Source organism: Mus musculus, chromosome 4 (genome assembly GCF_000001635.26).
Source record: "Mus musculus strain C57BL/6J chromosome 4, GRCm38.p6 C57BL/6J".
In the NCBI taxonomy this organism is placed as follows: Eukaryota; Metazoa; Chordata; class Mammalia; order Rodentia; family Muridae; genus Mus; species Mus musculus.
The window spans coordinates 11,201,852-11,228,326 of record NC_000070.6 but is presented as its reverse complement, the minus strand read 5'-3'; the positions used below and the strand labels follow the sequence as shown (position 1 = coordinate 11,228,326).

General features: G+C 38.8%; 2 protein-coding genes across 11 annotated transcripts in view; one reads left to right on the top strand and one right to left on the bottom strand.

Annotated features, from left to right (window-relative positions):
* Nucleotides 1-26,475, top strand: part of Ints8 (integrator complex subunit 8) — a 55,108-nt gene that overhangs the window by 25,939 nt on the left and 2,694 nt on the right. The window contains exons 14-28 of one of the 4 annotated variants that reach the window (XR_390345.3): nucleotides 1,097-1,207; nucleotides 2,524-2,725; nucleotides 4,440-4,561; nucleotides 7,030-7,214; nucleotides 8,401-8,434; nucleotides 9,502-9,558; nucleotides 9,654-9,715; nucleotides 11,752-11,870; nucleotides 14,518-14,621; nucleotides 15,396-15,535; nucleotides 16,395-16,445; nucleotides 18,862-18,935; nucleotides 19,051-19,115; nucleotides 19,458-19,501; nucleotides 23,744-23,946. Coding sequence is in view for 3 of the 4 variants with exons in the window: in NM_178112.5 (NP_835213.3) it covers nucleotides 1,097-1,207; nucleotides 2,524-2,725; nucleotides 4,440-4,561; nucleotides 7,030-7,214; nucleotides 8,401-8,434; nucleotides 9,502-9,558; nucleotides 9,654-9,715; nucleotides 11,752-11,870; nucleotides 14,518-14,621; nucleotides 16,395-16,445; nucleotides 18,862-18,935; nucleotides 19,051-19,115; nucleotides 19,458-19,501; nucleotides 23,744-23,860 (1,347 nt within the window). In the remaining variant the exon portion in view is untranslated. Of the gene's footprint in view, nucleotides 1-1,096; nucleotides 1,208-2,523; nucleotides 2,726-4,439; nucleotides 4,562-7,029; nucleotides 7,215-8,400; nucleotides 8,435-9,501; nucleotides 9,559-9,653; nucleotides 9,716-11,751; nucleotides 11,871-14,517; nucleotides 14,622-15,395; nucleotides 15,536-16,394; nucleotides 16,446-18,861; nucleotides 18,936-19,050; nucleotides 19,116-19,457; nucleotides 19,502-23,743; nucleotides 25,400-26,475 lie in introns of those variants that run through there. The other 3 variants (NM_178112.5, NM_001159595.1, XM_017320392.2) reach the window with 3 other exon arrangements.
* Nucleotides 23,548-26,475, bottom strand: part of Ccne2 (cyclin E2) — a 14,347-nt gene continuing 11,419 nt past the window's right edge. For 3 of the 7 annotated variants that reach the window (NM_001037134.2, NM_001282943.1, NM_009830.3), the window contains exons 11-12: nucleotides 25,980-26,137; nucleotides 23,548-25,342 (exon numbers count right to left, since the gene is read on the bottom strand). In NM_001037134.2, coding sequence (NP_001032211.1) covers nucleotides 25,229-25,342; nucleotides 25,980-26,137 — 272 coding nt within the window. In that variant the 3' untranslated portion in view covers nucleotides 23,548-25,228. The remainder of the gene's footprint in view (nucleotides 25,343-25,979; nucleotides 26,138-26,475) is intronic. The other 4 variants (XM_006537573.4, XM_011249913.3, XM_006537575.4 and 1 more) reach the window with 3 other exon arrangements.

Here is a 26,475-nt window from a genome sequence, read left to right as displayed (position 1 = left end):
ATTTAATACTGCCCATGTTTACATTGATATGAGACCATCTTCTGGAGGATAAACCTGAGGAAAACTTGTTCTTTAGCAGCCTTCAGCTACCAGTTGTTCCTCAGCTAGGCTTGGCCTTCAGGAGCCCTTCCCAGGCCATGCTCTGACTCAAAATAAAATAGTAAAAGTGAAAATACATATAAGAAACTCTATTAGTGGGTTGTAGTTTCAGGATAAGAGGCAGTAACCATAGCAGAAACTTCAAATAATATGGCAGTGTTTCTTCATATTTTGGTTGTGAGCCTAGCTACCCATCACCTTTTTTTTTTTTTTTTTTCTTTTTGGGACAGGATTTCTTCTGTGTAGCCTCTGGCTATCCTGGAACTTGCTATGTAGACTAGGCTGGCCTTGAACTCAGAGATCTGCCTGTCTCTGCCTGCTGAGTGCTGGGATTAAAGCCATGTGCCACCACCACCAGGCTGAGTCTAGCCTTTTATAACTGAACCATCTTTCCAGCCTTTTGGCAAGATTTCTGACTATATTTTTTCCCCTGGTGACACTGTTTAGGAAAAGCCTGAAATTCATTTATAGTTTATAAGGCTTTAATACACAAATGCAGTGTAGTGGAAGTTGTTTCTAATATTAAGATTTCTCCTGGTATTTATGGTATGTTTATTGGTGTTAGTTTTAAGGGGAAAACATAGCATAATAATAAGCAAACTGCCCTCCAGTTTCTGTACTTAATGGCTGTATATATTCCATCTATCTCCTTGGTGTACCTGCCTCAGTTTTATCATTTGTAAAATGAGGACCAGTATTACCTATCATGTGTCATGGTGGCTTTGTACATGTTTAGCATGTGCTACCCCACTCTTGGTCCTTTGTGTTGACTGTGCAGCATCCTTTAGAAACTTTAGTCCTTCACTAGTGATCTCTACAGTGAAATGTTTACAATTATTAACATTTTATTGCTATTTTCCTTCTGTTTGAAAATTATGTGCTTTTTGATACTTTAAAAAAAAAATGCAATCAGAGATCATTGAGAAATTGTCACCTAGATTTGCCTTTCTCTGTATGTGCGTTTATGACTTATTTATTTATTTATTTATTTTTTTAGTGGGAAGTACCTTCTGTATATAGTAGTGTTATCCTAGGAATTAAGGACAATTTAACAAGAGATTTGGTTTACATTCTCATGGCCAAAGGTTTACACTGCAGTACTGTTAAGGTGAGTCAAATGTAAATTAAACATTTGTTCAGACATTCTTCAGACGCTGGTGAGATTGTTTAGTGGGTAAAGTGCTTGGTGCGTGGATGTGGAGCCTGAGTTCAGAACTCATATAAAGTTAGACATGGTAGCAGGAGCCTGGAGAGACAGAAGAAACTCCAGAATTCTTGGGCCAGCCAGCTCAGTGTGCACAAAACAAAGAGATCTTGTCTCACACAGGTAGAAGATGAAGAGCAATCTGAAGTTGTCACATACACACCATGGCACATCCACTACACCTCATACTTCTCTAATTAGAACAGAAAGCCCTGTCTGCTAATTATGAAAAGGATTTTTATTTTTATTTATGTATCTGTGTGTAGGCGTGTAATGGCATGTGTATAATGTGTACAGGTGCCAGAGGCACCATGAATTTAGAGTTACAAGAGGTTGGGATCTACCAGACCTGATTGCTTTCTGGAACTTAGGTCTTCTTTGAGAGAAGTGCTCTAAGCTCTCCATCCCTTGTTTCCTGATTTTAATGTACTGGATGAGATCCTAGAGCAGAGCACTATCAGGTCCAAGAATGATGTGATAAGTATGGATACCACACAGGTATAAAACAGGAAAAGGTAGCAAGGGATACACAGAGAAATTGTCTTGAAAACACGCTCAAAAAAACTCCTTTTGAAAAAAGTATTTGGTGTGATGGATGCTATATGCCTTTAATCCTAGCACTTAGGAGGACAGATCTCTGAGTTTGAAACTATCCTGGTGTACATAGGAAGTTCTGGACAGACATGGCTGCGTCGTGAGGTCCTAAGAAACAAATAAGTAAAATGACTAGCAGAACACTGGGGTGTAGCCCCTGTTCCAGTAAGATAACTGAGAAAACCTTTTTATTGTGATTAGGGAAGTCAGACTGTTAGAATGAGAACAAGATGGAGAGTGGTGATAGGTGGGTGGATAGTAGTTTACAGTGTGTGGTAGGAAAGGATGTGGATTTGTTGGATATATACTTCTATGGTGGTATGCAAAAAGTGTGGGATGGGAAACCTATTTCAGGGTCAGATTCTGAGTATCTTGGGTGGAGAATGGTTCTTGTCATAAAATCATATACTTGAATAATAGCAAAGTCTTTGTTACGGTATAATATCTGTTGAACTTGTTTAGTAATTCATGTAGTTATAGGTATTTATTGTAATAAATCAACAGTAAAGAAAAAGATAATTTAGCCTCATTCTCCTAGATACAATTGTATCCTTTTTCTCAGTCCCTGTAAAGATACATAATGCTCTGGTTCAGAGGATTGACTGCCTGTTCTCTTTCTTTTATAGGACTTTCCTCACTCCAAACAGCTCTTTACAGCTTGTTTGGAGCTGGTGACAGAGTTCTCACCAAAACTCCGCCAGGTTATGCTGAATGAGATGCTGCTTTTAGATATTCGCACTCACGAGGCTGGAGTGGGGCAGTCAGGAGAGAGACCTCCTTCTGACCTTATCAGTAGGGTACGAGGATATTTGGAAATGAGGCTTCCTGGTAAGATTGGTTAACAAATCCAAATGCAAAATTTACTTAATTGTAGGGTGTGTGTTGGGTAGGGGTCTGTTGCAGTAACTTTACCTCTATAGGAAAATTTCTATCCTGGAACAATTTGGGTTTAAAAGTGAATTGAGAATATTGGTAACGGGAGAAACTTTCTTCCCTGGGGTTTCCATAATGGCTATGCAAACCAGGCGATTTAAAATTGGAAATCTGTGTGACCCAGAGCCATGCTCCTGAAGACATGGGAAACACTTTGTCTACTTCCTAGTTTCTAGTTTCTCCTGGGATTCCTGGGTTACATGGCTGTAACTGCACCTCCCTGATCTCTGCTCTTGTTTTCATGTGGCTGCTTTTTCTCTTAGAAGGAGAACGTTGATTATATTTAAGGTCTTCCTAAACCAGTATGAATTCGGTTCACTGGTTACACAAGTAGAAATCTTATTTCCTGGTATGAGTACATTCAGAAGTTTCTAAGGATTTGGGGTTGGGGTGAAATGAGTTTTTGCTGGACCACTCACCACATTGTAGAAACTACATTGTAAAATACATGTAAATTACATATAGTAAAATTACATGTTGTAATTTTATTTTCTAAGACATAGGATAGTTTATGCTGTGTTGGCTATGTTGGCTTCAAGTGATCTTTCTGCCTTTGTCCCTTGAGTATTTGGGCCACTCTGCCTGTCCTACAGTTGGGCCTCTTTCTGCCTCTCAGTCTTTTTTGTTTTTTTGGTTTTTTTCGAGACAGGGTTTCTCTGTGTAGCCCTGGCTGTCCTGGAACTCACTCTGTAGACCAGGCTGGCCTCGAACTCAGAAATCCGCCTGCCTCTGCCTCCCGAGTGCTGGGACTAAAGGCGTGCGCCACCACGCCCGGCTAGGTCTTACATTTTTATGATATCCTGTTATGAAGCTCCGGTTGGTGGTAACACGGTTTTAGTTCCAGCACTCAGGAGGCAGAAGCAGGTGAATCTCTGAGAGGTCAAGGCTGTCAGTGCCACTAGAAGAGTTGGAACTGTAGACTGTTGTCTCTGTGGGTCAGGATGTGAAAAGAAAGGTGTTTTCATTTAAAAAAGAAGCAAAAACAAAAGTCTGTCTAGTGTGTGCGTATGTGTAGGGATGCCTTTGCAGATTCAGTGAGAGAACCTGTCTGAAACAAAACAGAACAAAAGGTCGAGAGGGGCTGGTGAGATGACTCAGCAGTTCAGCACTAGCTACTCTTAGAGAGGACCTGGGGTCAGTCCCCAGCACTCACATGTGACTTACAGAAACCATTTCCAACTCCAGTTCCAGGAGAGCCAATGACCTCTTCTGGATGCAGGCACCAGATTCATTGACTTAGCATTGTGACTAAGGATGCGTTATGTTCTTACTCCTAAAGTATGGTACAATCTGATTACTGGTTTGAGCTATAAAAATTGACAACATGCGTCATTATATTTATTTAAAAGGAAACAGTGGTTAAACAAGCTTTGGTGACTTTTTTCCATGCTACTTTTGTATTTTAAATTATTTCTAGTACATTTATTTATTTATTCATTCATTCATTCTTCATAGGTAAGGTCTTCTGTAACCCACACTGCCTTTACAGTTGTTGTGTAGCCTAGGATGACTTTGAACTTCTAATCTTCCTGCCTCCCTGAGTGTTAAGATTAAAGACCTTTTGTTCCCAAGCTTGGCTTCTCAAACTGTTTCTTTCCTTGCTTTTTAGATATTCCCCTTCGTCAAGTTGTAGCTGAAGAGTGTGTTGCTTTTATGCTAAACTGGAGAGAAAATGAATATCTTACTCTGCAAGTTCCTGCATTTTTATTTCAGAATAACCCATATGTAAAGGTAATTAATGTTTAATCTAAAATGATTATCAGAGTATTGGTACTTTATATTGTTAGTACTCTATTAATGTACCCATTTCATTAGTTCCTACCACTCTGAAATTTGTCTGATTTCTGTAGTACCTCATTAATTAAGGCACACACTTGTCAGTTGGTAGAGAAGTCCATGTTTTGTACTGGGATGTAGCTTAGTTTCAAGAGCTCTTTCCTAGTGTGTATAAGAACATGAGAACCCAAGCACCCTTTGATTTGTGACAGTGTCTTAGTATATAAACCTTGCTGCCTTGAAACTCAATGATTTGTCTCCCTCAGGTTCCCAACAAATGCTGAGGGCGATGTGTATGCAGTCTCTGCCACCTCCCTTTCCCCTTCTTTTTAAAATAGAAATTGTCTATTATCTATTAAGAAAGGGAACCATCCTGAGAGTGTGGCTGGGCTAGTAGGTTGAGGGTAAAGCCTGTGTTATCTTTTAACACAATACATAATCATATAACCAAGGGAAATTTTTTAGCAGATGACTAAAATAGTCTCTTTTGAAATAATACAAGACCATCTAGCCTCCTCTGATCAGAAAGGGAGACGTTGTAATATAATGGCAACAGCATAGGCTTCACAGGCACAAGGTTCACTGACACTCTTGAGTAGACGGCTAGGGAGCAGGAGCAGAGTGCCAGCAGTATTGACCTTGTGGGACAACAACTCGGTTAGGTTTTGGTTGTTGTTGTTTTGTTTTTAAACTTTATTATACATGTATGTGTGTTTTGCTTGCATGCATGTCTGTGCCCTTCTTACATGTCTGGTGTCCTCAAAGGCCAGAAGAGACATTGGATCCCCTATACTTGAGTTGCAGAAGGTTGTGAGCAACTATGTGGGTGCTGGGAATTCACCTTGGATCCTCTGGAAGAGCAGTCAGTGCTCTTAAACTGTCTCTCCAGCCTCACTTGAGATTTTCAGTCTGACCACAAGGCCCTTTACGGTGCTTTGGTAGGTGCATGTCCTGCTAACCTCCTCTGCGGACCTCACAGTGCTCCCAGGGTGCTCCTCATGCTTCTGTGCTCTGTCTGTCCTGTCTCCTCTCCCGGCTGGAATGGCCCTCCACTCGCTTATGTGTTTCCAAATTTTCTTTTCTTCTAAATGGATGAATCACTTTCTCTTCTTGCTAGCTTTGTGCTCATCTTGATTTTGTCATAGTGTTAACATTGTTTCTGCTGTGTGACAGTCTGTCTTCCTTGTGATATAGTAAGCTCTTGAAAGCAGTTAATTTTATATCTTGTGCTCTATATGTTATCTAGCACATGTGCTCAAGGTGGTTTATAGGGTTCAGTTTATTTGAGATGTTTAACATTTGGGGGTGGGGTAAGATTTTTCCTTTTGAGAAAACTTCTAAAATGTAACTTGGGCTGGCCTCAAACTTGATATATGGTTCAGTCTAGCCTCACATTTGAGCTCCTCCTACTTTAGCCTCTCCTAAGTGCTGGAATTTTAGACATAATCACTACTCTCAAGATCTCACCTTTAATTAAATTTACCTGTTGAATAAATTCTGTGATCTTCAATTAGCACATGATGCATGGTGTGTTAGTTACTTCTTTGCTGCTGTATAACTCAAAATCTGAAGCGAACGCTGAAGTGTATTTATGGAGTATCAGATATTTGGTGAACTATTTAGATTTTTCTGTTTGAAAATTTTTATAACAAAAAACCCCAACAGTTTTTGTTTGTCACAATTCTGCTTTTTCTCCAGAAGAAGCGACCTAAAATAGTAGAGGCTCCATTAAAGAACTTTTAAAATCCAGGTTCAGTTTTGTGGGCACTGGGGTTTCCTGATGGAATTGAAGAGCCTCTTATTTCTGCCATGCCAAATTTCCTAGCTAGCTGGCTGAAAATCGTCCAGGGGACTCTTCTGTCTCTACCTCCTATCTTGCAGTAGGAATACTGAAATTACAGATGAATCACATCTAGCTGTGGCTTTTATTTTTTTAAACATGGGTTTTAGGGATAACACTGAAGTTGTTAGGTACAGTCAGGCTTGCATGTCAAGCACTTTTATGCACTGGGCCATCCCATTGGCCTTGAATTTGATTTATACTTGTAGTCTCCCCTTTTTGTGGCCCATCTCTTCTCTTCTCTTTTCCTTTCAGTTCTATTCTTTATTCCAAGGTTGGTTCTACATTTTAGGGCCTTAAGTCAACTTTAGATCATCCACCTTCTGTAATCTTAATTTTATCTTGACTGATGCTGGTGAGGTAGTTCAGCATGTAAGGGTGCTTTGTACCAAGTCTGACAGCCTCAGTTAGATCCCTGGGAGCCTATGGTGGAAGGAAAGCTCTCAAACGTTGTATTGAATACTGAATGGAAGTGTGTGAGTGTTTGGGGAGTTATCTATGTCTTCCCTCCATTGTGCCCTTATTATAAGACTATCATGTGAATTAGATTCTCTTGACTATAGTTTTGTTTTTCACATTCCAGCTTGGACAGCTTTTAGCAGCCACCTGCAAAGAACTTCCAGGCCCTAAAGAGAGTAGACGGACCGCTAAAGACCTCTGGGAAGTTGTTGTTCAGATCTGCAGTGTGTCTAACCAGCACAAACGAGGAAATGATGGCAGAGTTAGTTTGATAAAGCAGAGGGAATCCACATTAGGCATAATGTATCGGTATGTTTCTCTCAGTGCTGTTTTTGCATTTGCATTTGTTTACATTTCCTGTACTTTTCCCAGAACATCTTTATCCTATAGATTTGTAAAGATAGATAATCTTAGGCTTTGGTGGAGCTCACTGGCAAAGTATTGGCTAATGTTCACAAGACTGTGGGTTCATTTCTGTACACCACAACACAAAAACTCAAAATGTATAATCTTAAAAATTCTGGAGATGGGCATAGTAGCACACACTTAATCCCATTTATCACTTGAGAGATAGAGGCAGGAAGATATCTGAGTTCAAGCCAACCTGGTCTACACAGAGAGTTCCAGGACAGCCACGGCTACAGAATGAGACCCTTTCTCAAAAACCAAAAAGGAGAAAAAAAATTGTGTTGATGTAATGGCTCAGGGGGGTTGTCACCAAGTCTTACATCTCAAGTTCAATCCCACTCACATGCTGGAAGAAAGGAGCCAATTCTTGCAAGTTGTCTCCTGATCGCCACCATCAAACCAAGAAACACATGTGTATGTATGTGCAATGTGAGTAAATGTAATCAGAAGAATTCTTGGGTCCTCTTCTCGTGCTCGCCTCTGCCTAGCCTCTCCTGGAAATACTGTTTTGTTTAAGGAGACTGTCTACCATCAATGTAATTATTAATTAATGGCTTTGTTGGGAAGGAGACTTGTTGCATGTGTGTGAGGTTAGAGGACAATTAGATAAGTTGGTGCTCTCCTGTTTTCTCAAGTATGTTCCAAGGATCCAATTCAGATCCTTATATTTGTTGGCAAGTGCCTTGATCCCCTGAGCCAACTTCCATCCCAGAGATTTAATTTAATACCGAATTAAAAATCAGTCTACAATTAGATAGTACTGAGGAATTTATGTGATTAAAATAGGGAAGAAATGTTACTAGCTTATAATAACAATGGATATGACATACTTTTCCCTTTTTGTTTTTTTCTCAAACCAATCTCTGTGTAGCCCTAGCTGGAATTTGCTATAGACCAGGCTGGCCTTGAACTCAGAGTGCCTACCTCACTTGCCAAGTGCTAGGAGTAAAGGCCTGTACTACACCACCAGGTGGCTACACATACTTTTCATAACTGGAACTAAGAGAGAGGAGTAAGGCATCATATTACTTATATTCTTTCTTTATTTTAATGTTTGATATTAAGCATATAAACTTTTTTTTTGTAGGAGTGAACTACTTTCTTTTATCAAAAAACTCCGGGTAAGTGTTTTGGTGATTACTGAGTTTTAGGAGTGAGTGGAGATCTCAATTGCCGGTTTAATCACAAACAAAACGTGCTTATAGTGATCTCTATTGATCATGGGGTAATCTGAATCAAGAGGTGGATTTTGTACTTGTTGGTTTAATGAGCACAGTGAGGTCCTTTTAAACTAAGAATGTCTTTGCCTAAGTTAGTGTGCTGGTGCACAGTTCTGCACACTTGCAATACAAGCCCTTGGAGAGCTGAGATAGGACTTCAAATTTGAGGTCAGCCTGGGGTATGTAAGGAAACCTTGTCTCAAAATAATATACAAAAAGTAAATCACAACCTTCCCGCCCCCGAACCCTCCAACATATAAGTCTCTCCTAAATGTGCGAGGCTCTGGCTTATTTCTTAATTGATACCAACATCATGTTTACTTAATGGTCAATATCTAGGTTTTGATTTTTAAATATCATTACTTTAAATGAATACATAGGTCAATTCTTTGGAAGTAGCTAGCAGTCCTGGCTGAAGCTATCAAAAGTTACATAAAGGAAGATGCTGGGGAAATACTCAGTGGCTGAACCATTGCTGAGGGCCAGGAGGTCGGAAGGTGTGGCTCAGTTTCCTAGCGTTGCTCTCCCAAGAACGTGGGAAAGAAAAGAATAGCGGAAAAAGACCCTAATACAATAGCGATTATAAGCTAGGGGTATAAATGCGATGATTTAAGTGTATATTATGTGCTATAATTTTATTGTGAAACCAAAAAAAAATTTAATGTGCTCCACTCCAGATGCCAAATTCCCAAAACATAAAGGTTTCTTGTAAGAAAATACTTGGCACTGGGCAGTGATGGTCCAAGCCTTTAGGGATTGCGGAGACAAGTGGATCTCTTGAGTTCTAGACCAGTCTGATCTACAGAATGAGTTCCAGAACAGCCAGGGCCACACAGAGAAACCCTCTCTTGAAAAACGAAAAAGAAAAAAGGAAAGAAAATAGAAAATACTTGGTGTCCCTGAGACTGACAGGGCGCACTTGTAGGTGCACACACTGTTTAACTGTTCTTGTGTTTCCTTCCTCATAGGAACCACTGGTTTTGACTATTATTTTATCACTCTTTGTGAAGCTTCACAATGTTCGGGTCAGTATCTTGTAATTTCATTTAAAAATTATAGAAAAGGAATTTCTTTAAACCACACTGCTTAAAAGTCAAATGCACATTTTTCTTTCTCAAAGGAGGACATTGTGAATGATATCACAGCCGAGCACATTTCTATCTGGCCATCTTCCATACCTAAGTAAGTAGTAGTATATAATAAATGTATTTAGAAATTATCCTATTTGGTATCAATACTCTGAGATAAGTGAAGACCACAAGTGTGTAGGATTCTACAGACATCTTGGTGTTTCTCAGCTATAGTTGTTATCTTCCTAACAATTACGAAAGTACTTTGTTTTAGAATTCCCTACAGAGCCGGGCATGGTGGCACACGCCTTTAATCCCAGCACTTGGGAGACAGAGGCAGGCGGATTTCTGAGTTCCAGGACAGCCTGGTCTACAGAGTGAGTTCCAGGACAGCCAGGGCTACACAGAGAAACCCTGTCTCGAAACAAAACAAAACAATAGAATTCCCTACAGATCTCTTGTAGTGCTGTGATTTTTTTTTCAGGACCCAAAACCTTTTAGTTTGTTAGGACCAACCATCCATTCACCTTCCTTCCTTTACATGGGGTCTCTTTTTGTGGTCTAGGCTGTCTTGAACTCTCAGTCCCCCTGTCTCAGTCTCCCAAGAGTAGGATTATAGGGGTGTAGTATCATGCCAGTTTTATGGCTCAAAGTTTCTCTTTCCAATTTCTGCCATCCCTCCTAAGTTTATTGTGCACTTGAAGCACAGGTTCCAACCTTATTTTATCAGTGTTACGGATCTCTTTGAGGAAGAGAAGGTTTAGTACACAGGTACAAAGGTAGTACAGTAAATACAAAGAGTGTATTCCCAGCTCACAATTGGAGGTGGGAAACAACAGGTCTGGGGATGTGTGGGACCTGGGAGAAAAGAGCTGATAAATGAGTCGGACTAAAATGTCCTGCAATAGCCAGCTTTATTAAGAGCATCAGACAATTTATACTTTAAAGATTAACAAGAATCTAGTCCCAAGGACAAGCTTCCTTTGTCCAGCAAGTCACAAGTAGCAAGAGTCTGTTTTTCCATAGAGGCATATAAACAAATAGCAGTAGCCTGGTGTAATGAATGGTCTGAAATAAACTCACTATCTCCTGGAGGAAGAGTAGAGTCATAATCCAAGAATAATTCTGTGTTTTTGAAGAAACTGAGATCATAAGACTCTTGTCTTGGTTTTTTGGAGCATTCTCACAAAAACTTAGAAATCTCCATTCTTGGACCATGTTCTGACAGTAGTGCATGGCTGTAACCCAGAACTCAGCAGGCCGAGGAAGGAGGATCTTTGAGTTGAGGTAAACAAAAACAAAAACAACCCACCCCCCCTCGGCCCCATACAAAATCAGAAGTGAGGGAGAAGAGCAGAAAAAAAAACAAAGCTGTAATTGCCTGTTTGACCAGAAAACATACTTCTAATCAAGAGTCTTGGATGGCATTCCAAGAACAGTGTCTGTGACACTGGATTCATGGTTACTATTTTAATACTGGTTGCTATGTAGATAGGAGTCTTAGATCTGTTAACATTTTATACATTCAGTAAAACAACCTCTCAGTTTAACTGCTTTAGCTGTAAATATAGAACTGGTCGTTTGTTAATAATAGTGATAGTTCTGTCCTCATTGTCCTGGGTACAGTTATGGGTCATGATGAAGTCTAACCCCTTAGGCCAACCGAGCTTTGTTGCATTCCCTGTAAATGCCACGATCTGACTGAGCATGTGCTTCTGGCTGGAGAACTGAGTTCTCCCTCACTAGCTTTTGCCTTCTCTGGTTTAGTAACTGCAGGCTTCCGCATTGACCCCAGGCCAAAGCATTTGGCCTGTCCCTCTCCTGCTTTTGTATGCATTGCTGTATAAAGTGGTAGATTTGCCACCCCTAACTTGTAAACTCACCAGGCCACGGAATCCAGGGCTTTTGTGAAAAGTCCTGGGTAAATAGAAGATCACATAGGAATATTGTTAGTATTTGAGCCCTAGGTACTTTTGTGGCTTCTAGAAAACAGAATTTTGTTGTTGATCTAAGTAATAGGCAGACGTAAAGATTGTATTTGTACTGTGGCTATTGAGACCCTGGTTGTGTCTTTTGTTTTTTTAATAAATGCACGTATGGAATTTGAAACAGACTTTAAAAACAGTATTGCATAATATTTTCCTTCAGCCTCCAATCCGTGGATTTTGAAGCTGTAGCAATCACTGTGAAAGAGCTAGTTCGATATACACTCAGTATAAATCCAAACAACCATGCTTGGCTAATTATTCAAGCGGATATTTATTTTGGTAAGTAAGATGTCAATTGCTTTATTTTGATAGCTGCAGTTTGCTTTATTAAACTTTGAGATTTGACCATATTTCATGATAAATTAGGAGAATAAATTGGATTGTTTCATTTATTCTACTTTTGGATTAGATGCTTTTAACTTTATGATACTTTTTTATTTTATTGATTCTTTATGAACTTCACATCATGCACCCAATACCATTCATGTCTCCATCCCTCCATATTTGCCCTCTGCTCTTGCAAATACCCCTCAAAAGAAAATAAAAAATAAAGATTATTAATTCAAAAAAATTTTAAATCTTTAAAATTATTTATTTTACCTTTTATTCATGTGTGTATTTATGTGCATGCACATGTGATGCCAAGGAGGTCAGAAGAGGGCATTAGATCCCGAGTTAGGGTCAATGTGAGCCCTCTGACATGGGATCTTCTGGAAGAGCAACAGGGCAGTCTTAACAGCTAGTGTCCCCTCCCTTTAAATAGTGGATATTTGGAGTTTCCAAATTTTACTTTTTCTGGGGTTAAGTGTGTGTGTGTGTGTGTGTGGAGAGAGAGAGAGATTGATTTTTAAGAACCTTTTGTTTTTTTAATTTTATGTATATGAGACAGTACAGCTGACTTCAGACACACCAGAAGATAGCACTGGATCCCATTATAGATGGCTGTGAGCCACCATGTGATTGCTGGGAATTAAACTCAGGACCTCTAGAAGAGCAGTCAGTGCTTTTAACTCCTGAGTCATCTCTCCAGCTCTGAGAGAGAGTTTTATTTTACTACTTTGTGTGTTTATGTAACTGTATACTACATGTATAGGAGTGCTTTGGGGGGACAGAGGTGTTAGTTTTCTTGGATCCTGTGGTGCTGAGGTTAAAAGGAGTTGTGAGCCACCTGATTTGGATGTTGAAAATTGAAGTTAGGTCTTCTGGAAGAGCAGTGTGTACTCTTAACCATCATCTCCCCAGCTCTAGTAATATGAGCTTGTTTGTAAAACTGCTCTTTGAAAATTCTAGCCTGGACTTGGTGAGATGGCTCAGTGAGTAAAGGCACTTGCCACCAAGCCTAATGACCTGAGTTCACTGTCCAGGGCATAGAATCAACTCTGGAAAGTTGCCCTTTGCCCTTTATATGTGTGCCTGTACATGTACACATAAGATAAGTAATATAAATAAATGTAAAACTTGTAATTGTGTGGTTTCTTATCCTTATAATCTCAGCACTTGGGAGGCTGACAAAGGGGGTTGCTACAAGTTTAAGACACATAGTAATATCCAGGCCAGCCAAGGCTATGTGGTAAGAACCTGTCTCAAACTCAGGAGAACACAAGTATGTAGACATGTGTGCACACACAAAAAAAGATATATATATTTCTAGAATCTGTATTCTTGGAAATTAATTTCTACCGCACTTAAACACTTCTATGTCATAGGATTTTCCAAGTAAATAGAAGTTTTCAAAATTCATAATACTATACAGATAAAATTTCTGGTTGGTATCATTTTGGGGATCAATATTTTTAAAATAAAAATTTCAAAATTTAAAGGTTCAAGAGAAAAAAATGAACTTTCATCTATCTAATAATATTTTTGAGGGGATGCAAGGATTGAGATAGGGTCTCTTGTAGTCCACTGGCCGTGGATCCATGACTTAGCTGAGGATGGCCTTCGACATGATGCGTCTACTTTTCAAGTACTTGGATTATAGGTTATCACCACAGTCAGCTAATTGGTTTTTTGTTTGTTTGTTTTTGTTTTTCATGGGGTAGAGGGTTTGAGATGGGTTTCTTTCGTAGCCCTGGCTGTTCTGGAACTCTGTAAACCATGCTAGCCTTGAACTCAAAGACCTGCCTCCCACGTGCTAAAATTAAAGGCATGTGACACCACTGCCTAGTTTATTGCTGTTAACACTTATTTTCATCCTAGCTTCCAAAAGAATGCATTGCCAAATCTAAATGTCTAAAAGCACACTAGCTATATAGGTTTTGAGGTACCTTTCAAAATTAGTATAGAAATATATTTCTAGTCTGGGAAATAAAAATTTCCATGTAATAGACCAGGCATTGGTGGTGCACGCCTTTAATCTTAGCACTTGGGAGGCAGAGGCAGGTGGATTTCTGAGTTCAAGGCTACAGAGTGAGTTCCAGGAGCCAGGGCTACACAGAGACACCTTGTCTCAAAGAAACCAACCAAACAACCAAACAGCCAAACAAACAAACCTCCATATAATAAATCTTGTACTATAAATTTAATGAGAAATCTGAGCTAGATTTTAGGAGGTTAAGAATTTATTGTATAACTTTGATATTTTTCTATTTTTAAATGAAGGGAGTTTTCACAATGTTTCTGAATAAATACAAAGTTTTACCACTACTCAGGCAAATGCATATACACAGTTTTAATCTTTTTATAAATATTGTGTGTGTGTGTGTGTGTGTGTGTGTGTGTGTGTGTACATGTAGAATTCAGAGGACAGCCTGTGGAAGTCATTTCCCATTTTCCCATGTGGATCCTAAGGATCAAACTCAGGCATGGTGGCAGCACCTTTATCTGCTGTTCCATGCAGAGTCTTATCTTTAACTTAGTGTTTGCATGCTTTTCAATTCTTACATTTTAATGGCAAGTAACTCTTTACCCCTGTTTTGTACTTTAGCAACAAATCAGCATTCGGCAGCTCTTCACTATTACCTCCAGGCAGGAGCTGTGTGCTCTGACTTCTTTAATAAGGCTGTGCCTCCTGATGTATATACAGACCAAGTAAGTTGTTTGTGGGCCTTGTTTCCCTCTTGCCTACCTTCATGTTTTTCTTTATGAGTCCCCTTAGGGTAGAACTTAGCTATATCTGTGATGATGACTGTCAGGTTGATGGCTTTAGACCACATTGCTCTCTATTTGTTTATTTTTGGCCTTTTGGAGGCAGTCTTGATATGTAGCCCTTGTTAGTCTTGAACTCCAATACCTGCTTCATCTTCTCCAGTGCTATCATTACAGGCACCTGGCACCAAGCCCAGCCGCTCTCTCCTTTTCAGCGCTGGTATAAAATGTTTGTTCCTGCTTTGCTATTCCCACCTCACACCCCAGCACTCCTCAGATTCAGCCTGTTCAGAACTGATGTCTGTGTCTTTGTCATGCCCTTCCACAAAGCCCTCCAAAATACCGAACACTGAGCCCCAGTCCCGAGCACTGTGGTTAGTTTTTTTCTTCACTTAACTCATCCTGTTAGAATATCTACTTAGCTCTCAAATCAGATAGATTCCGTTGCCTAGCTGCCTTTCTTATGTGTGTATGGTAAACCTACGAAGGACACTGGAGTAAATGTGCACAGCCTTCCATAGTTAGCCTGTTTTGTGATAAGACCGGAATCAGCTGTGTGGTAGTTACTTATGGTCCCAGCACTTGGAAGGCTCAGGCAGGACGATTACTAACTACCTCACTACAAGTCTGAGGCCAGCCTGGGATATGATATATAAATCTTTAAAAAGCACACCAAAAAAAGCCTTTTTGTCCACTCTTTGTCATTTTTTGAGACAGGTCTCTCTACTTAGCCCTGGTTGTCCTGAAATTCACTCTGTAGACAAGACTGGCTTTGAGATTCCCCTTGTCTCTGCCTCCTGAGTGCTGGGATTGATGGTGTGCGCACCATGCTGGCTCCTCAGATCCACTCTTACGAGGTATTTTTTAGTTCACATTGAGCACCATTATGATCTTGGGATGTTGTGATCTCACTCAACACACAAGACAACATTAATTCTTTTTATTTTGTTGTTTTGTTTTTTGTTTTTGCTTTGCAGAATGAAACTCAGCACCACCTTCTTCCCACAGCTCACTCACAGGGCAGTGCAAGCACAGGGTTTATGTGCAAATGCCCTGCACTCACATAACACTGGTACATCCCCGACCCCAGCACAGAGCTTCATTTTCTTTTTTCTTTTGATTAATTAATTAATTAATTTAATGTATGTGAGTACACTGTAGCTGTCTTCAGACACACCCGAAGAAGGCATCAGATCTCATTACAGATGGTTGTGAGCCACCATGTGGTTGCTGGGATTTGAACTTAGGACCTCTGGCAGAGCAGTCAGTGTTCTTACCCAATGAGCCATCTCTCCAGCCCACATTAATTCTTTCTTATGCTGGCCATTAGGTCTTTATATTAGATCTGAACTTATACTTGCTGGCTACATACCATTGACATATGTTTTTTTCCATCTCTACCTCATTCCGGATTACTCTTGGCTCTTTTAAGTACATTGCAATTAACCCTAATTTAGACCACTAGTATAATATAACAAATGAAAACTTTCAGTACTTGACAAGTTTTTAAAGTAAGATCTAAAGAATTTTTAGTAATTTATTTCTTTATAGTACTTTTAAATTGGCAAAATTGAATGGAAAGCCCTGAATTCCCACATAGTTGCTGTCCTCCACCATCCTTCTTGCTTTTCTTCTGTTGACATCCTGTAGCAGAGTGATACATTTATTACACTCAGTGGGAGCTGGTTTTTGAAAATAATTATTGTCTTTTTGTAGGTGATAAAACGAATGATAAAATGCTGTTCTTTGCTGAATTGTCATACACAGGTTAGTTTGTGATACTGTAGTATTGGCTTATATTTATGTCTGTTAGGCTTAATATGTAAATTCATACTAGAAAGTAGCTTTTATTTTATATCATAATGGCTGGTAGTAGCTTAGCATGTTTAAATTTCTTAATACTTTGTAGACCTGAACTAGATGCAGGTAGGAGTTAGTAAACATTGATCATTGAATTTCACTGGAAAAGAAACACTTCATGTTCTCCTATTATGATGATATGTATACTAGTCATTGGGGAAATGTAATCAGCCAGGGTTGTGGAAGAGTTAGAATTCTCGTGCTACAGGAACACAAAACCGTACCACTTTGGCAAATGGTTTGGTAGTTCCACTTTTAGTTAAAAATATTCAGAAGAATTAGAAAAGGGTGTACTTGAATGTTCATACCAGGGGCATAAAATTCCAGTGTCCATTCAATAATGAATGGTTTAGTAAAATGATGTATCTATACCTCAAAACCCTGCAGCCATAGAAAGGCATGGATTACATATGTGTACTACAGAATGGATTAACTGAAAATTGCTAAGTCAGAGATAGACTGGGCTATATAGGATTTGATTCGTTTGTAAGAAATGCTCAGAATAGGCAAGTCTGTAGAGACAAAAGTGTGGTCTGATGCTTCCGAGAGGCTCAGTGGAAGAGTGAAGAGTTCCTGCTCTGGGGCGCTGGATTTCTTACAGGGAGGTACTTTAGAATTCACGATGATGATTATACAGTTCTGTAAAGGTCCTAAGACATATATGTTTTGTTGTTACTGCTGTTGTTTTGGTTTTTGTTTTTATTTTTACAGACAGGGTTTCTCTGTGTAGCCCTGCCTGTCCTGGAACTCACTCTGTACACCAGGCTGGCCTCAAATTCACAGAGATCTGCCTGCCTCTGCCTCCTGAGTGCTGGAAGCACCACCACCCATTTTTTGTTTTTTTGTTTTTGATTCTTTTTTTCATTTCAACTTTGTATTTTTAACCTTTGCTTTTTTAAAATACTTTTTATTATGTATTTTCCTCATTTACATTTCCAATGCTATCCCAAAAGTCCCTCATACCCTCCCACCCACTCCCCTACCCACCCACTCCCACTTTTTGGCCCTGGTGTTCCCCTGTACTGGGGCATATAAAGTTTGCAAGTCCAATGGGCCTCTCTTTCCAGTGATGGCCGACTTTTGATACATATGCAGCTATAGTCAAGAGCTCCGGGGTACTGGTTAGTTCATAATGTTGTTCCACCTATAGGGTTGCAGTTCCCTTTAGTTCCTTGGGTAATTTCTCTAGCTCCTCCATTGGGGGCCCTGTGATCCATCCAATAGCTGACTGTGAGCATACACTTCTGTGTTTGCTAGGCCCCGGCATAGTCTCACAAGAGACAGCTATATCTGGGTCCTTTCAGCAAAATCTTGCTAGAGTATGCAATGGTGTCAGCGTTTGGAAGCTGATTATGGGATGGAACCCTGGATATGGCAGCCAATCTTTGCTTTTTTTTTTTTTTTTTTTTAAAGATTTGTTTATTTATTATATGTAAGTACACTGTAGCTGTCTTCAGACACTCCAGAAGAGGGCGCCAGATCTCATTACGGATGGTTGTGAGCCACCATGTGGTTGCCGGGAATTGAACTCAGGACCTTTGGAAGAGCAGTCAGTGCTCTTAACCGCTGAGCCATCTCTCCAGCCCCCTTTGCTTTTTTTAATACTAGAAATAACCCTGATCTTTACAAATGCTAGTAAGTGTTATAGCAGTGACCCGTATTCCCATTTCCTGCCAAGGTAAGCATCCAGAACCTGCCTGATTGAGCTGGATGCTTTCTTCTGTGTTTAGAGACTGATGACTTAGTGTTTTTTAAAAATGATACATATCTGCAGCTTTTAAAAGTACAGTTCCATGTGTCTATATCCTTGAATGCTGGGACATTTGCTTGGCAATTTCCATCTTCAACTTCTTGTTCAATGAAGAAAGATCTAAAACTGTAATTTAGGTCACTGATAATGAGTTTTCGGTCAGAGAGACAGAAAACTGTTGGGTAAAGGTTTTTGAAGTGAAAATGAAATGGGATCCATGAATATGAACTGACTTCATCCAATATTATTTCAAGTCTTCTAAAGAGTATATTTGTGGGGCTGGAGAGTAGTTTGACTTTGTGGTTAAGATCACTGGTTTCTTCTTTTCCAGGGGATATGGGTTCAGACCCCAGCAGTCACATGTCAGCTCACGGCCATCTCTAACTCCAGTTCTGGGAGTTCTTTTGGCCTCTTCTGGCCTCTACAGGCCACAAGGACACATGGTGCCCAGATATACATGTACCAAACATGTACAGAACACCAATAGAATAAGATAAATAAATATGAAAAATAAAGATTACCCTCTCATACCAGAAGGATCATGTTACCTTTTAAAATCATTTGTTTACATAGGTGGCAATTTTATGTCAGTTCCTCAGAGAAATTGACTACAAAACAGCCTTCAAGTCATTGCAGGAACAAAACAGGTATTTTTTTGTTTTGTTTTGTTTTTGGTTTTTGGTTTGTTTGTTTTGCATAAGGCTGAAGCCTTTTTGCATAAAAGTAATGAGATTTTTTTTTTTTTTTTTTTTTTTTTTGCAGCCATGACGCTATGGATTCCTACTATGACTACATTTGGGACGTCACAATCTTGGAGTACTTGACTTGTATCCTTCCACCATTGCATGTGATAAAGCAGTTCATGTCTGCTTACAGAAGTAGTTCATTGGACATATTTCCAAGCTAGAAACAGTTCAGGATTAAAAGGAATATTATATATATGATTGTATGTATGTACATATTCCAAAATGTGTGTGACTCATACACACACTGAGAATAACCTTGAAGTTAATTTTCTTCTCCTGCCATATGGGTCTTGGGGATTGAGCTTGGGTTGTCAGACTTGAGAGCAAGCTCCTTTGTCTGCTAAACTACTTCAGCCAGTCTCAAGCACTTGAGATGGTATCATGTAGAGCAGTTGTTTTATGATTCTTAACTGATACATTCAGATCTTCATCATAAAAGAGGAGAAACAGATAAAAGACAGATTGCAGTAAGTTGCCTTACACCTTTCTTCAGTAATGCTGTTTCCAGAATATTAAACAATTTAGAATTTTGCCATTGTGCAAAGATCTTGTTTGTTCATTTACTACCAGAATTTAGTTGTCATTATTTGTCATGCTAATGTGAACATACTAGAACATTTATATCTCTGTTCTAAATCTTCAGATGATTTTTCATCTCACAGGATCCTTAGAGCTGATTTCCTTTTCCCTTCGGCTGACCTCAGTACAAGTATTCCTACTGTTGTTTAAACATGTCAAGAACACTCATTCTCTAAGGACTTTTGACATTTTCTGTTCAGGAACATTCAGCTTCCTTTAGGTTTCTTCTTTGCCATCTTAGTGGTTAGCCTTCCCTGTCATCTTCCAAAATAACATGCCCCACCACCCTCTCCAACTCTTACTCTTCTGTAACACTTACCGACATTTGACATGCTATATATTTACTGAACAGTTCTGTGAGGACTTGGCTTATTCCTACATCTGAGGTTCCTGTCTTTTAGTTATTGCCCAACAATTACTGAATAAGTAATTTATTTAAATTTGACTCATGTATCTCCTTTCTTTAAATTTATTTAACATTTCTATGTATGTGTGGGTATGGTCTAAAATCAGAGGACAACTTGCATTACTCTGTTCTTTTCTACTATGTGAGTGTCAAAGATGGAAACATGGGATATCAGGTTTGGCAGCAAGCTCCTTTATCCACTGAACCATCTTACACTCAGTATTACTGCAGATACTCTCTTGATTTTACTCATTAGTAAAAGTGCATGCTGTTAGTACCTTTTAAGACGTACTCAGATAAAGTATATGACTATATAGTACCCTAAAATGTGTGAGAGGAATAAAGAACATGAAGTTAGCCTACTTGGTTAAATGTCATACCTTCCCCCATTTTTTAAATAGTGTGTGTACATTGTGTTTGTAGTTTTTAAATGTGGGCAGCGTGTGCCATGGTGCATATGTGGCAGTCAAGAGGACAGCCTTGGGTGTCGATCCTTGCCTTCTACCTTGAGACAGGGTCTTTCATTCATTGCAGGATTCATAAGACTAAGGAATCTGTAGGCCTCTGGGAATTGTTTTCACTTTCCATCTCTCCACAGGGACAGGATAGAATTACAGACGTGTGTGCCATGGTGGTCAGCCTTTATGGTGGTCTGGGAACCTGAACTCAGTTCAGGCTTGAATGGCAAACACTTTGCCAATTGAACTGTCTCCCCAGCCCCCTTCCTTTCGCTCCCTCCAAGCCCTCTCTTATACCCTTCTTCCTCTTTCAAATTTATGGTCTTTTCCCCCACCCCCACCCTCCAGAAATCGTTACATAAGTATATGTATGTGGACATATGCAATAACTAATAACCAGTTGGGGGTGTACCCTTCTCTAGTATAGACTATTTCTCCCACTCTACAGTCTTTAATTGCTTGTAGTTGTGTAGGATTGGGCCTTGTAGGCTTTCCCCTGTCTATTTTTAGTGTGTCTGTTGTTTATGTTCAGCTCACGTTGGTAAGGGTTTATGGGCTACTGACACTAAGACTCCTAAAAGATCCAATCTCACACCAAACTCTTTTATCCTCTGGTTTTTTAAGTCCTTTAAGACCCCTCTTCCTTAATGATCCCTGATGCTTAGGTGCTGGAGTTATTTCGTAGCCATATCTGTTGGTACTGGACTCTACACCCCTATACTTTGATTAGTTGTGGTTTTATGTAATGGTCTCTGGTGCAGAGTTTTATTGATGAGGAATGAGGGTATAAGGACAAATATTTAAAATGTAGCTAGGAATTATGCTGGTTTGATAAAGTGGTGGTTGTAGATTCTTTTTAAGATTTTACTAGCCTCTTGTTCAGAAGGTCTTACGTCGAATTAGAGCTGTTGGTTACCACCAAGGTATAAGTCCCACTGTTTCACTCTCGGGGTTACTGCACCATGCTGGTTATTGCTGTGGTTCATAGGTGTCAGAGCTGAGTAGGACTGTTGCTTGTTTCCTTCTTTGAGAAGCTTGCCTGGTGTCTTCTGGTACCATGAAAGCTAGTCCTCAGGGAGGGGGCTTTCAGGTCAGCTCAGCTCAGGGACCCTTGGCCCTGTGTCTAAAGTATACAGTATCTTCAGGAATAGGTACTTATCTTGCACCTCTGGGAGGCAACCAACAGCAGTAGCCATTTTGGGAGTCTCTTGAGCAACCTTGACTGTTAGATACTTTTATTTTTTGAGACAGGGTCTTACTATGTAGCCCTAGCCATCCTAGAACTCATATAGACCAGGCTGGCCTCAAAGGCAGAGATCATCTGTCTCTGCCTCCTAAATGCTAGTATTAAAGATGTGCACCACCATACGTGGCTCGCCCCTATATTATTTCTAAAACCCTTTCTCCTTTAAAGGTTCTAACTACATATCCTTACTGTCTCATTTGACTCCTGGTTCTTCTACCTGCAGATCAGGTTATCCTTTACCCCTCACACTTAGAGGCCTCTCAGCCACAGTTCTACTCACTACCTTTACATTGATCTTATTGTCAAGTGTGCTTTCTGTCTTATTACTATAACTCATTATGCCCATAGCCTTGTCTGACTTTCTTGCTTCTGTGTTTGTCAAAATTAGGTTTGTGACCTCCCCCTCCACCATCAGTCAGCCCCTTCTTTCCACCCTTCCCTACTCAACCATAAGTCCAGCAAGTACAGTCTGCTCAGCATCAACAGACAAGCTTTTAAATTCATTTCTTAAGCTTTCTAGGTTATCTGATAATGAGCCAAGTATGGTAGTCAAACTGGTTGACTGACTGTTAGAACTTTTAGATATGGATTTTGTGTCTTTCTTTACTTCTTGGAAAAGCCCTGATTGTTTTAAAAAGTCATAACCATACAGTCTTGCCACTACCAAACCATTGTTACCCATTTCCTCAGCTTCTTTCATTGTTTATCTTAGTAGCCTCAACAGTCTTTGAAAGTCTGTTATTTTAGACTTTTCCTGTTAAATCCCTAGTTTGTACATTTTCCATTTTGAATGATTTCCTTGGCTCTTCTTGGGATAGATTAGAAAAAAAGACAACCTACTGGCTTTATGGGAATTAGTCTTAACCATTGTGGACTTAGGAATGCCAACTGGTTTCTAGTTACTGTTCACCTTGAAGGTCATTTGTATTTGTATGCATTAAGCCCACTCTTCACATGGTAACTTGATGAAGGCAAGTTTTGCTGTTCCATTCCCACTGGCATTTTAACTAATTTCTGCAGTTGGTAACCTATTTTATCCTTAATGTCAGTCCTTTGACTATGCTTTATCTCTGGCCAGTTCTGATCCCTCTGCCTAGGTTTTTAAAATTTCCCACTCTATACATTTAAATATTGCCACGACTATGTTTTAATTGCCCTTTCAAGAGTTAACAGATACAAAAGCCAGTAAATACTTTCAATCCTCCTCCTCCTGTTTACCTGTGGCTTCTTTCATTAGATCATTGATCTTTCTATTCATCAACCCCACCCCCAACTATAGCTCTATGCTTTCATGTAGTTATCTCCTGCTTATTCTTAAATTTCATCCTCTAGGTAGGTAGTCCTTGGGCCTTCCTTTGCTCTTTCTTAGTTTCGGTCACAGAGCTAGAGACAGATCCATGGCCTCATACATGTTAATGAAGTGCTCCATCACAGGGCTGTTCACTCAGCCCACTGTTCCTTATCAATCCTGTCACGATTTTTATAGCACCCACACGGATGAGGTGTATGATTTCTCTCAAATACCTGTGCTTCTCTACCAATTATCTGAGATGCCATGGCTTGTTTAAGGTATTACCACCCCACCACCAGCCTTTGCCCATATGCATTCCTTGATCCAGAAAGTTCTAGTCTAATTATAGCTTTAAAATTTCGGTCAGAGACAGACAGTTAAAACACAAAACTAGATTTTTAACTTAGTAGGTCATGGTGTTTCTAATTACTTCTGAGAACATAGCTACTTTGCCCGTTTATGAAACATGACTTGTGATTTCTTTCAAACTTTAACTATAAAGATGTTGTTACTAAAGACAACCATCTTATATACAATCACATAAGCATACAGAAATTTATTTAGTGTAACTAAATGTCCCTCCAGGTAACCATACTAAAAGTGGATCAATGTGATGCCATTTTTTTCTGTAGTTTTTAATTTGATTTAGTTAACTTTAACTTTGAGTTATGTGTACTACTGTGACAATTTTTTTCAGTCAAACTTCTAATAACACTTTTCTGTTTTAAGATCAAAGCCATTGGCCAAACAGAATTGAATGCAAGCAACCCTGAAGAAGTATTACAGCTGGCAGCACAGAGAAGGAAAAAGAAGTTTCTACAAGCAATGGCAAAACTTTACTTTTAAGCAGTTAGTTAATTTTTTTTCAATTTTATTTTTTAAACAGTGGGCTAAAAGTAAACAGTATTAAAAGATTAAGTTTATATAATACATATGTACAATTTAGTGGTGTTTTCTTTTTAGACCAAAACAAACTGAAACAAATTAGTTTATAAACAAATTATACAAAAACTTCATATCTTAACAATAGTTTATAATTTCTTCAAAGAGAGACAAGGTTCATGCCTGGTACCATTTTTTTTCTAATGAAATTAACTTTTTTAGGCCCAAATTTCCTTTTCAAAGGCTAACTTAAAATATTTAATGTATAAGTAGCTATTCTATATACAGCAAGTTTAAATAAATAAATTTCTAGGAGTAAGTATACATTTAATATTTTCTGCCATAAGAAAATAGTTTAGGTCATATGTTAAAGTTTTTTCATGTTGACACAGTCCTCATCTCATAATATGGGGCTTAAAAATGGACCACCAGTTTTGCAAACATAAAGCGCCTTAGAGATATCTTAGTGTGCAATAAAGTGACTTTCTTATATAGTTTGAAAAAGTGTTTAATTTTACCCAAATTGTGATACACAAAAAGATTATAAAGCAACCTTTCTATCAAGTAAAACCCCCGAGTAGAAGAAGCCAAAGCATTTATATCTTGTTTATAATTTCTTTGGTTCTCCCATTTAGAGCACAGTTTAAACATTTGGTTCAGTGCCTTACTGATTAAGAAATATGGCAAGGCAGACAAACTAGTTCAAAACAGATTGAACTTTACCATTCATAAAATTCAAGTTTTATCGTTTGTTACAAACTGCTTTAGATAAATTAGTCACTTTATTACAAAACAACCTTTGTAAATAAGCTTAAAATTTATTTTCAAAAACAAATTGCACCATTCAAGAGTATAGGAATTTAAGAATATAAAATCTAGATTCAAAGTTCTGTGTCAGCTAATGTATCCTTTAAGGTAGCACTAGTTTAGTCCATATTCCAATGATAAAATTCCTAGTTCATCAAAAGAAATACAGTAACACTGAATTTTAAAGAAACACAGTAACAAACAGAAACAACTGCTATAGCTTAAATTGTTGGCTTCCATCCACTATCCTTGGGAGTGAAGTCACCTTTGTAAACAAGTTCTCTTTTATAGGAAATACTTCTTTAGTGCCAATTTTTTGAAGTTTTTGTTTTGTTTCCTTTTGTAGTGCTGGGGATTGAACCCAGGATTTTGTGCATCCTAGGCATTTAGTGCCAAATTGATATAGTTTTTAAGTAAAAGAATGGCAGTGTAACTCCTTAGACAAGGATAGTTACAGCACTACTTTTCTGTAAAACTCATTTATATGAAACTATCCATTATTTGTTCAATTCCAGGTTGTTAACTTCAGTGTTTTCCTGGTGGTTTTTCAGTACTCTTTGGTGGTGTCATAATGCCTCCATTACACACTGGTGACAGCTGCCCTCCTTTTCTGTAGATGTTCACATAGTTTACTTCATTCTGTACATGTGAAGAAATTATTCAGTAATTAACAGTTAAGATAAACTAAGTATGTAGTAATACCAGACCTCTACCAATTTTTTCTATCCAAACTTAATTTTAGAGTCTCTATCTTTGTTGGGGGCTGGGGGGTGGTACATACCTTTAATCTTAGCACTTGAGAGGCAGAGGGATCCCCGAGTTAGAGATCAGCCTTGTTTATTTCAACAAAACTTTCTAATTTCTTATCTGGGCTGCTGGTCTTGATTTTAAGCTGCTTAACAGTAATATTTTTCTTGAGATAGGGTCTTACTATGTGGCCTGGGAACTTATGATCCTCCTGCCTCAGCCTCCCTAGTACTAGTTAGTGTGCATCCTAGGCCCTTATCATCAAGTCTGCCTTAATTTAGTTATCTCCCTTATATTTTAAGTCAACATGGTCATTACTTTCCCATTTATCATCTTAAATAACTGTCTTAAGTAGTAATGCACAGTAGTTTCAGACCTTAGATAAACTTTGCTAACTTCTACCCCATTAGTTTCAGGACTTAACTAAATAGCACGATTTTTAAAAACAATGAAAGATAAGGCAGCAAAAAAAAAAAAAAAAAAAAAAAAAAACAACCTCCCATAAAACACATAAAACAAAAAACCATACCAGCAAAGCCAAATAATTTGTGTGTGTCTGGATATTGTGTCTATCTTCCATGGGTATCTTCTTAAAAGTCTTCAGCTTCACTGGACTCACACTTTTTACAACACTAACAAAAGGCACCATCCAGTCTACACATTCCGAGATGTCATCCCATTCCAAACCTAGATTTAAAAAGTTAATACAATGTTAATCAAACTGTTCCTTACATGACGTTAAAGCTGAAAAGAATTAATAGTTTTCTCAAGGGTCATTCTGTAGCACAGGTTGGCTTCCCTCTTGATTTGGCCTCAGTGCTGGGATTATAGGATTTGCTACTCATCTGACTCTCTTGAGGGTAGGTGTTTTTTGTTCTTGTTTTTTGCTTAAAGATTTATATTTATGTGAATGTGTATACATGTACACAAGTGCCCAGAGATCAGAAGAGTGTTAGATATTCTGGAGCTAGAACAAGATATGAGGGCTAGGAAACAAACCTGGGTCTTCTCCAAGAACAGTATGT